The sequence below is a fragment of the Pseudorasbora parva genome, chromosome 21 (genome assembly GCF_024679245.1).
Source record: "Pseudorasbora parva isolate DD20220531a chromosome 21, ASM2467924v1, whole genome shotgun sequence".
In the NCBI taxonomy this organism is placed as follows: Eukaryota; Metazoa; Chordata; class Actinopteri; order Cypriniformes; family Gobionidae; genus Pseudorasbora; species Pseudorasbora parva.
In genome coordinates, this window is record NC_090192.1 from 41,600,243 (window position 1) to 41,612,742 (window position 12,500).

At 44.1% G+C, this 12,500-nt stretch overlaps 1 protein-coding gene across 3 annotated transcripts in view; it reads right to left on the reverse strand.

Annotated features, from left to right (window-relative positions):
- Positions 1 to 399: 399 nt before the first annotated feature.
- ryr2a (ryanodine receptor 2a (cardiac)) overlaps positions 400 to 12,500 on the reverse strand; it is a 65,593-nt gene continuing 53,492 nt past the window's right edge. The window contains exons 4-10 of one of the 3 annotated variants that reach the window (XM_067429641.1): positions 9,282 to 9,296; positions 8,599 to 8,673; positions 8,452 to 8,530; positions 7,605 to 7,717; positions 5,667 to 5,766; positions 4,090 to 4,186; positions 400 to 625 (exon numbers count right to left, since the gene is read on the reverse strand). In XM_067429641.1, coding sequence (XP_067285742.1) covers positions 547 to 625; positions 4,090 to 4,186; positions 5,667 to 5,766; positions 7,605 to 7,717; positions 8,452 to 8,530; positions 8,599 to 8,673; positions 9,282 to 9,296 — 558 coding nt within the window. In that variant the 3' untranslated portion in view covers positions 400 to 546. The remainder of the gene's footprint in view (positions 626 to 4,089; positions 4,187 to 5,666; positions 5,767 to 7,604; positions 7,718 to 8,451; positions 8,531 to 8,598; positions 8,674 to 9,281; positions 9,297 to 12,500) is intronic. The other 2 variants (XM_067429640.1, XM_067429642.1) reach the window with 2 other exon arrangements.

A 12,500-nucleotide genomic window follows, 5' to 3' on the forward strand; every position in this document is an offset into this window, starting at 1 on the left:
ATTATTTTTCTCACCCCATTGGCAGATTATTTATCTTATTTTAAGCAAAAACTCTCTTCATTTTGAGTTATTTTTCCCAAAACAAGACAATTACTTTTGCTTGTCTAGTAAATGTTTCTAAATGTAAGAATGTTTTGATATTTTGACTAGAAACAAGACAAAACTACTGAGTAAGAAGAGCATTTTTTGCGGTGTACAGGAAGTCACATGACTCTATGCAGCTTTGATGCTCGTAATGAAAGCCGTTCGTTTGTTCCGAAGTAAAACTGTGTTGGGCTCCTGCTCCAGAATTTGGCCCCAACCCCAAAATGCCACTTTGATAAAACGCTTCCAACTTCAGCGTCCTGCGGTTATTTTTAGCGCCGTCCTGCAGTGTATAATTAAAGGCTTCATGGGAACGTGGCGGGATCCATCCTGATGACATCATCACTGCGGCATCATGGGTAAAGCAGCCGGTCAGAAACCAGGACGTGACCTTTGTGTCTTTCAGTGTAAATGTGTGAATTATAAAGAGGACTAAAATGAAAGCAGCATGACTTAACAGACTCACGCGACTCTGAGCGTCTCCAGCCTCCACAGGGATCGGGCGTGGATGGACACGGCTCCGCCTTCATAATGCACCGTCCTGGAGGACAAAACAACAACACACAAGAAGAAGAAGAAGAAGAAGAAGAAGAAGAAGAAGAAGAAGAAGAAGAAGAAGAAGAAGAAGAAGAAGAAGAAGAAGAAGAAGAAGAAGAAGAAGAAGAAGAAGAAGAAGAAAAATTTATATAGCGCCTTTCCAAAGCTCAATGTCGCTTTAAATAGTATTAGACATTACATTTGCACAAAATTAAATTACCACTCAAGGGTCCGGCTCTGCTTTAGACACAATAGTGCAGAAAATACAGCAGAGCTCTGAGCTAAACACTTCAAAACTTCATTCTGAACAGAGGTGGACAAATACAAAACTTCATTACTGGAGTTAAAGTAACAGTACTGCTGGTCTAATATTACTCCGGTACAAGTGAAAGTTGTACAAACTGGAGTAAAAGTACAGAAGTATTTGTTTTCAAAAGTGCTTAAGTATCAAAAGTAAATGTCCTTCTTTATGTCGCCGCATTATTGTATTATAGTTGTATAAATGCACATAATGAGCATAACTAAATGAGCATTTGGACATCCGTCTGGGGTCATTTTTATTTTTGGGTGAACTGTCCATTTAAGTTCAGTTAGCAACAGAAAACAGCAAAGATTAAAATCTATTGAGAATAAGGATCAATATCAGTATCAGATAAAAACGCGAACTGTTAGCGATTAGTTTGCATCCACACAGCTGACACATTTATACACACTGCCTTGATGAAAGATGTTCATTCATTGACACGTCTGTCGTTTCTCTTTCTCTCTCTCTCTCTCTCTCTCTCTCTCTTTCTCTCTCTCTCTCTTTCTCTCTCTCTCTCTCTCTCTCTCTCTCTCTCTCTCTCTCTCTCTCTCTCTCTCTCTCTCTCTCTCTCAGCGTTGAGGCTCGATAGAGAAAAATGTAGAGATTGAAATCTTGTTTCTTGTTTTCGTCCCAATCAGAAATCAGATTATGTTTCTCACCCCATTGGCAGATCATTTTGCCTGTTTTAAGCAAAAACTCTTCATTTAGATTTTATTTTCAACAAAACAAGAAAAAATATCTAATGTAATTTTACTGATCTAGTAACTGCATCTTGATTTAAGAATATTTCTATATTTGGACTGGAAACAAGAAAAAAACACTAAATAAGAAGAGCATTATTTGCAGTGTAGCCATAATGGTTCTGGTTGAGGTAAAAGTGTCCTTGAAAATCAATATAAGAGAGTACTATCATGTACTGTTTATCACCTAATTTACACCAATAATGACATTACTTCCTGTGCAGCAAACATTAAAACACAAATCAAAACCCATCACATCAAAACAATAATACTGTATGTGAGATTGTTGAAGGCTGAGACTGCAGACGTGCGTCAAATACTGTAAAAGGAAAATACACTATTCACACACATTCAGCGAACGTGTCCGTCTGACCTCAAACGGCAGTCTGAGGCATCACAATCAGCGTCTGGAACATGATGTGCACTGAGAACGCTTCTGGTTCAACACACACACACATCCCACAATGCATCACTCACAACACACTTGCGTAACACTACTCTTATCCGAGTTAAAAGCGACGGATGGAAACAGAGAAAGCTTTGAATTCAAGCGTTCAAAAGCAGACGTGACTCGCTCAAGGCCGATGGTGACTTCAGTATGTGAAGCGGAGGTGCTTTAGCTTACACTAACTCTACTTTAAACATTAAAAACGCCGCGGTCATGAGTTTCATTAACAGGGAACGCATGAACTCAAAAGCATCTGCCAAATGCATGCATGTTAATGTTTCAAATGTTTTTTAAAACTATATTATCAGACCTCGCTCTATATAAAGTTGGATCATATTTAATGTTTTGGGTCAGTAAGTTATTTGTTTAAAGAAATTCTTTTATTCATAAAGGACGCATTAAACTGATCAAAAGTAACAGTAAAGACACTTATAATGTATAATATTTCACTGTTTTTATTGTATTTATGATCTAATAAACACAGAAGAGACTTATTTTAAACACACCATCCTCAAACTTTTGAACAGCATTATATACTTTTTAATTTTAATTCTAATATTTAAAGGGTTAGTTCCCCCAATAATGAAATGTCTGTCATTAACTCCTCTCCCTAATGTCGCTCCACACCCGTCAGACCTCCGCTCATCTTCACACACAGTTTAAGATATTTTATATTTAGTCCGAGAGCGTATGCAAGTGTATGCACACTATACTGTCCATGTCCAGAAAGGGAATAAAAACATCATCACAGTAGTCCATATGAGACATCAGTGGGTTAATTAGAGTCTCTTGAAGCATCCAAAATACATTTGGGTCCAAAAATAACAAAAACTACGACTTTATTCAGCATTGGCTTCATTGTCGACATTAGGGAGAGGAGTTAATGACAGACAGAGTCTGTTGAATGAGTTTTAGGAAGGATCTGGATCTTAGTTTCTCAATGAACTGAAACATTTCTTTCTGGGTTTGTCGCAGTGAGAAGAACAGAATAACTCTTTATATCGGTCTGATGTCCCAGAGAGGACAGGTGTGTCTGTAATTACAGCAGCACACACAGATCTCATTCTGTCTCGTATAACCTCACCACGAGACCCGAGAGACGCTCATCTGAGCCTCCGTTTGTCCTGGAGAACGAGTGAGCGTCCTACTTCAGCATGAACAGAACCAGCGTTGAGATACGAGAGAAGAAACTACAGGAACAAAACTCTTAAAGGCCTCAAATTCTGCCTCGTTCCCCTTCTCATAAGGACAGTCAAGGTTGAATTATTCTCCTATTTCTGCTCTACAACATCAGGACAATCAAACTCCTCACCCAAGATCTTTTGACGGAAAACATGCATTATGTAATCAGATTAAGTAATTAGGTGTGTGTGTGTGTGTGTGTGTGTGTGTGTTGGGGGGGGGGGGGGGGTTGTGTTGGATCACTTTTACTCGGGACATGCTAGCTGGCAACATAGGATTCCATTCATTATGCTAAGCTAAGCTATCATCTGAGGTCGACCGCTGTGGTCGGATGTTTTCTCAAGTGTTTAAAGGAACACTCCCCTGTTTTTAGAAATAACGCTGGAGTGTTCCTTTAAACACTTGAGAAAACATCCGGCCACAGCGGTCGACCTCAGATGATGACTGAAACCTCAGAGCGCTGAAACCAAAACCCTCAGGAGTGTTTAATCAACTCACAGCGCTGACCATCAGATACACTGGAAGCGTCTCCACATCAGCTACACCACAGCTTCTCAACCTGTGTCGGCCTATTCTCCACAGAAACAAGCTCAAAGTTCAGAGTCAGCGAGCCAACATGGAAACGGAGAACATGGAGAACGGAGCGCTTCGGAGCTAAACGGAGCGCTTCTGCCAACATTTACTCACTGTACAGCATCTGTCCGCACTGAACATTCTGCTAAACATCTCAGTGAGGAAATGAGAGATGTGATGTTTTGAGTATTTGGGTGAATGGTAGTCGCTCTGAATCTGACCTGCGCTGCTCCTCTCCATGTTCTCCGGATGGGACGGTCAAACACTCGTCCATGTGACCGTGCAGCAGCCGCAGAACATCTCCACCAATCAGGAAGCCTGAAACACATGTTGCTGAGTAAATTAACAGGAAGTAGAAACGAGTGTGATTTTTAGGTCAAGCACTCACTCACTCACTCACTCACTCACTCACTCACTCACTCACTCACACACTCACACACTCACACACTCACTCACACACTCACTCACTCACTCACTCACTCACTCACTCACTCACTCACTCACTCACTCACTCACTCACTCACTCCCTCACACACTCACTCACTCACTCACTCACTCCCTCACACACTCACTCACTCACACACTCCCTCACACACAAACTCACACACTCAAACACTCGCTCACTCACACACAAACTCACACACTCAAACACTCGCTCACTAACTCGCACACTCACTCACACACTCAAACACTCGCACACTCACTCACTCACTCGCACACTCACACACACTCACTCACTCACTCGCACACTCACACACACTCACTCACACTCACTCACTCACTCACACTCACAGACACTCACACACACTCACTCACTCACTCACTCACTCACTCACACACTCACTCACACACTCACACACTCCCTCACTCACACACACACAAACTCACTCACACACTCATACACTCACTCACACACACACAAACTCACTCACACACAGACTTACTCGCTCGCTCACTCACTCGCACACTCCCTCACACACAGACTCACTCAGTCACTCACTCACTCACACACTCACTCACTCGCACACTCACTCACACACAGACTCACTCACTCACACACAGACTCACTCACTCACTCACTCACACACACACACTCACAGACTCACTCACAGACTCACTCACTCACTCACTCACTCACTCACTCACTCACACACTCACTCACACACACAGACTCACTCACTCACTCACTCACTCATTCGCACACTCACTCACACACTCACTCACACACACAGACTCACTCACTCACTCACTCACTCACTCACAGACTCACACACTCACTCACTCACTCACAGACTCACACATTCACTCACCCACTCACACACTCACTCACACTCACACACTCACAGACTCACTCACTCACAGACTCACAGACTCACTCACTCACTCACTCACTCACTCACACACTCACACACTCACAGACTCACTCACTCACACACTCACAGACTCACTCACTCACTCACTCACTCACTCACACACACACTCACAGACTCACTCACTCACACACTCACAGACTCACTCACTCACTCATTCACTCATTCACTCACTCACACACTCACAGACTCACTCACTCACACACTCACAGACTCACAGACTCACTCACTCACTCACTCACTCACAGACTCACACATTCACTCACCCACTCACACACTCACACACTCACACACTCACAGACTCACTCACTCACTCACTCACTCACTCACTCACTCAATCACTCAATCACTCACTCAATCACTCAATCACTCAATCACTTACTCACTCACACTCACAGACTCACTCACACACACACACACACACTCACCCTGAGCCACTTCACTGCCGGAGCAGATTGGTGCCACGCTCCAGAGTGTTTGCTGGAACGCAGCATCCACGTGCAGACTCCCGTTACCGTAGGTCAAGTGCTGGAACAGAAACGCATCAGAAACGCTTCAGAGAGACGCATCAGAAACACTTCAGAAACACTTCAGAGACGCATTAGAGACGCATCAGAGACGCTTCAGAGACGCATCAGAGACACTTCAGAGACGCATTAGAGACGCTTCAGAGGCGCTTCAGAGACGCTTCAGAGGCGCTTCAGAGACGCTTCAGAGACGCATCAGAGACACTTCAGAGACGCATTAGAGACGCTTCAGAGGCGCTTCAAAGACGCTTCAGAGACGCATCAGAGACACTTCAGAGACGCATTAGAGACGCTTCAGAAACGCATCAGAGACGCATTAGGGATGCATCAGAGACGCTTCAGAGACGCTTCAGAGACGCATCAGAGACGCTTCAGAGACGCATCAGAGACACTTCAGAGACGCATCAGAGACGCACCAGAGACGCTTTAGAAACGCTTTAGAAATGCATCAGAGACGCATCAGAGACGCATTAGAGACGCTTCAGAGGCGCTTCAGAGACGCTTCAGAGGCGCTTCAGAGGCGCTTCAGAGACGCATCAGAGACACTTCAGAGACGCATTAGAGACGCTTCAGAGCCGCTTCAGAGACGCTTCAGAGACGCATCAGAGACACTTCAGAGACGCATTAGAGACGCTTCAGAAACGCATCAGAGACGCACCAGAGCCGCTTTAGAAACGCTTTAGAAATGCATCAGAGACGCATCAGAGACACTTCAGAGACGCATCAGAGACACTTCAGAGACGCATCAGAGACACTTCAGAGACGCATCAGAGACGCTTCAGAGGCGCTTCAGAGACGCTTCAGAGACGCTTCAGAGACGCATCAGAGACACTTCAGAGACGCATTAGAGACGCATCAGAGACACATCAGAGACGCATTAGGGATGCATCAGAGACGCTTCAGAGACGCTTCAGAGACGCATCAGAGACGCTTCAGAGACGCATCAGAGACACTTCAGAGACGCATCAGAGACGCATCAGAGACGCATCAGAGACGCTTTAGAAACGCTTTAGAAATGCATCAGAGACGCATCAGAGACGCTTTAGAAACGCTTTAGAAATGCATCAGAGACGCATCAGAGACACTTCAGAGACGCATCAGAGACGCTTCAGAGGCGCATCAGAGACGCTTCAGAAACGCATCAGAGACACATCAGAGACGCTTTAGAAACGCTTTAGAAATGCATCAGAGACGCATCAGAGACACTTCAGAGACGCATCAGAGACGCTTCAGAGGCGCATCAGAGACGCTTCAGAAACGCATCAGAGACGCATCAGAGACACTTCAGAGAAGCATCAGAGACGCTTCAGAGACGCATTAGAGACGCTTCAGAGACGCATCAGAGACGCATCAGAGACGCTTCAGAGACGCATCAGAGACGCATCAGAGACGCATCAGAGACGCTTCAGAGACGCACCAGAGACGCACCAGAGACGCTTCAGAGGCGCATCAGAGACGCTTCAGAGACGCATCAGAGACGCATCAGAGACGCTTCAGAGACGCATCAGAGACCCTTCAGAGACGCTTCACAGACGCTTCAGAGACGCTTCAGAGGCGCATCAGAGACGCTTCAGAGACGCATCAGAGACGCATCAGAGACGCATCAGAGACGCTTCAGAGACGCATCAGAGACGCTTCAGAGACCCTTCAGAGACGCTTCAGAGACGCTTCAGAGACGCTTCAGAGACGCATCAGAGACGCTTCAGAGACGCATTAGAGGCGCTTCAGAGACGCTTCAGAGACGCTTCAAAGACGCATCAGAGGCGCTTGAGAGACGCATCAGAGACGCTTCAGAGACACATGTGTGTGTGTTTGTGTATGGGTGTGTGTTAAACTCACCAGGTAACGTTCAGACGATACGCTGACCAGGATGAGGTCATCGCCCACCCGCACCTTCTCGCCCTCTGACCTCTGTTTGGAGGCGGGGTGGATGGTCCACCAGCACGCTTCACCTGCACACACCTGTGGTTATTAATCTACAGCCATCACATCCCATGACGAACACTGAGATTACTGAGCATTCGTTATGAGGAAGGACAGGTGCGTTCTCTGAGCGTTCTCTCACCGTTATGAGCAAACGTTCAGTGATCTGATCCTTAATAATGTTCCCAGAACGTCAGCACAGGATTTATACATCATTCATGGAGCGCTTTAACCTTCAGTAGGACATTTGTCTAATGTTTTTTAAATCTTACTGCTTGTTTCAGAACATTCAAAAGTATTTTAGTCTTTCTAGGTCAAAGCTCCACATTTAATTCAGTTACTTGCCATTTCTTTGTAATTTTTTGTGAATTCGACAGGCAATTTCTGAGTGAAAACTATTTTAAAGCCAATTTTTCCAGTGTTTTACAGACTCTGTGTTCTGATCATTCCCATGATTCCCTTCAGACTGACAGTGAGAATGAATGTGTGTGTGTGTGTGTGTGTGTGTGTGTGTGTGTGTGTGTGTGTGTGTGTGTGTGTGTGTGTGTGTGTGTGTGTGTGTGTGTGGGTGTGTGTGTGTGTGTGTTTGTGTGTGTGTGTGTGTGTGTGTGTGTTTGTGTGTGTGTGTGTGTGTGTGGCAAACAAACTCCTGAGAGGCTTCATTCCCTAATTTTGGGATGAAATATGACCAGCACGTGTTCCTGAGAAACATTCAGTGTAATTAATGACTTTAATCTGGAAGGTAAACAGGAAGTGACATCACCTGTTGTGTCCTCCTGAAGCCCCACATCAAAAGCCAGTTTGTCAGTGGACGAGCGAGCCGTAGACAGACAGCACAGATACTGGAGAGAGAAACAATCAACACATGAGCCTCACACACACACATACACACACACAGAATAACACACACCATCCCGCTGTAGGAGTGTCTCAGTAAGACTGCGTGACCGTAGAGCAGCGTCCGGTGACCTCCACCCTGCGCCGTCTGAAACACACACACACACATACAGCATTGATTACTGATACACACTCGTGACTGTTCAGTGAGACACCCACAGCAAAATCACACAACAGCCCTAAACACACACACACACACTATATACAATATACAGCATGAATTATAACATCATACATTATATATATATATAAATAAATAAATAAATAAATGGGTCAATGGACACGCCATAAAAGAACAGGAAGAATCCCGACACACATCAGAGTGTTTTTCCATGGTGAGGGCTGATGTTCCTGGGAATCAGCACTTCCTGTGTTAATGGCTCTCTTAAGGCAGAGTCTTTGTGTGTGTGTGTGTGTGTGTGTGTGTGTGTGTGTGTGTGTGTGTGTGTGTGTGTGTGTGTGTGTGTGTGTGTGTGTGTGTGTGTGTGTGTGTGTGTGTGTGTGTGTGTGTGTGTCAGGTAATGGCTGCAGTAATGCTTCAGGACAGGAAGAACAGGACCTTTATTATCTCATTAGACTCACTCCAGCGCTCACTGTACAGCTATATCACACTGCATCACATGACTGCGGGACGCACAATGACCACACACACAAACACACACAGACATACACACACACACACACACGGACTCCTACCTTCATCATGAATTTCTGTGGCCCATAAGAAGAAGAAAAGATACAGTTAATGACACGATGAGATCAGGAACCTACAGATGCTCAGATCGTCTGCAGTATGAACACTGATACACAACATCTGATACGCTATCCCATAATGCAACGTGCTCGTCTAGACCTTCCATTGCAGTGTGAGGGACACACTCTTGATAATAGTGGTCAGTGGTCAGTGTATGTCAGTCACATGATCTAATACTCTCTGAATGAAGCGCTCAAACACACACATCTCAATGAGGAGGAAGAAAGCGGATGCAGGAGATGAAGAATGTTTATAAATCTGTACTGGAGAGCAGCACACACAGAGTCGAGTCATAACAGAGTTAGTCATAACAGCGCCATAATAGCATCATAAAAGGGTCATAACAGGATCATAAGAGCATCATAACAGCTTCATAACAGTCATAATATAGTCATAAAAGGGCATAACAGGGTCATAACAGAGTCATAGCAGAGTCATAACAGAGTCATAACAGGGTCATAACAGTGTCATAACAGAGTCATAACAGAGTCATAACTGAGTCAGAACAGGGTCATAACAGAGTCATAACAGAGTCATAACACGGTCATAACTGAGTCAGAACAGTGTCATAACAGAGTCATAACTGAGTCAGAACAGGGTCATAACAGAGTCATAACTGAGTCAGAACAGGGTCATAACAGAGTCATAACAGAGTCATAACATGGTCATAACTGAGTCAGAACAGGGTCATAACAGAGTCATAACTGAGTCAGAACAGGGTCATAACAGAGTCTTAACAGAGTCATAACACGGTCATAACTGAGTCAGAACAGGGTCATAACAGAGTCATAACTGAGTCAGAACAGGGTCATAACAGAGTCATAACACGGTCATAACTGAGTCAGAACAGGGTCATAACAGGGTCATAACAGAGTCATAACAGGGTCATAACAGAGTCATAACAGGGTCATAACAGGGTCATAGCAGAGTCATAACAGAGTCATAACAGGGTCATAACAGAGTCAGAACAGAGTCATAACAGGGTCATAGCAGAGTCATAACAGAGTCATAACAGAGTCATAACAGGGTCATAACAGAGTCATAACAGAGTCATAACAGAGTCAGAACTGAGTCAGAACAGGGTCATAACAGAGTCATAACAGAGTCATAACTGAGTCATAACAGAGTCATAACTGAGTCAGAACAGGGTCATAACAGAGTCATAACTGAGTCAGAACAGAGTCATAACAGAGTCATAACTGAGTCAGAACAGAGTCATAACAGAGTCATAACAGGGTCATAGCAGAGTCATAACAGGGTCATAGCAGAGTCATAACAGAGTCATAACAGGGTCAGTCATAACAGAGTCAATCATAACAGAGTCAGTCATAACAGAGTCATAACAGGGTCATAGCAGAGTCATAACAGAGTCAGAACAGAGTCAGAACAGGGTCATAACTGAGTCATAACAGGGTCATAGCAGAGTCATAACAGGGTCAGTCATAACAGAGTCAGTCATAACAGAGTCATAACAGGGTCATAGCAGAGTCATAACAGAGTCATAACAGGGTCAGTCATAACAGAGTCATAACAGAGTCATAACAGGGTCATAACAGGGTCATAGCAGAGTCATAACAGAGTCATAACAGGGTCCATCATAACAGAGTCATAACAGGGTCATACCAGAGTCATAACAGGGTCATAGCAGAGTCATAACAGAGTCATAACAGGGTCAGTCATAACAGAGTCATAACAGAGTCATAACAGGGTCATAGCAGAGTCATAACAGAGTCATAGCAGAGTCATAACAGAGTCATAACAGGGTCAGTCATAACAGAGTCATAACAGAGTCATAACAGGGTCATAACAGGGTCATAGCAGAGTCATAACAGAGTCATAACAGGGTCCATCATAACAGAGTCATAACAGGGTCATAACAGAGTCATAACAGGGTCAGTCATAACTGAGTCATAACAGAGTCAGAACAGGGTCATAACAGAGTCATAACAGGGTCAAAACAGGGTCATAACAGAGTCATAACAGAGTCAGTCATAGAGTCATAACAGGGTCATAGCAGAGTCATAACAGAGTCAGAACAGAGTCAGAACAGGGTCATAACTGAGTCATAACAGGGTCATAGCAGAGTCATAACAGAGTCATAACAGGGTCAGTCATAACAGAGTCATAACAGGGTCATAGCAGAGTCATAACAGAGTCATAACAGAGTCATAACAGAGTCATAACAGAGTCATAACAGGGTCAGTCATAACAGAGTCATAACAGAGTCATAACAGAGTCATAACAGGGTCATAGCAGAGTCATAACAGAGTCATAACAGGGTCATAACGGGGTCAGTCATAACAGAGTCAGTCATAACAGAGTCATAACAGGGTCATAGCAGAGTCATAACAGGGTCAGTCATAACAGAGTCATAACAGAGTCATAACAGGGTCATAACAGGGTCATAGCAGAGTTATAACAGAGTCATAACAGGGTCCGTCATAACAGAGTCATAACAGGGTCATAACAGAGTCATAACAGAGTCATAACAGAGTCATAACTGAGTCATAACAGGGTCCGTCATAACAGAGTCATAACAGGGTCATAGCAGAGTCATAACAGAGTCATAGCAGAGTCATAACAGAGTCATAACAGGGTCAGTCATAACAGAGTCATAACAGAGTCATAACAGGGTCATAACAGGGTCATAGCAGTCATAACAGAGTCATAACAGGGTCCATCATAACAGAGTCATAACAGGGTCATAACAGAGTCATAACAGGGTCAGTCATAACTGAGTCATAACAGAGTCAGAACAGGGTCATAACAGAGTCATAACAGGGTCAAAACAGGGTCATAACAGAGTCATAACAGAGTCAGTCATAACAGAGTCATAACAGGGTCATAGCAGAGTCATAACAGAGTCAGAACAGAGTCAGAACAGGGTCATAACTGAGTCATAACAGGGTCATAGCAGAGTCATAACAGAGTCATAACAGGGTCATAACGGGGTCAGTCATAACAGAGTCAGTCATAACAGAGTCATAACAGGGTCATAGCAGAGTCATAACAGAGTCATAACAGGGTCAGTCATAACAGAGTCATAACAGAGTCAAAACAGGGTCATAGCAGAGTCATAACAGAGTCAAAACAGGGTCATAACAGGGTCAGTCATAACAGAGTCATAACAGAGTCATAACAGGGTCATAGCAGAGTCATAA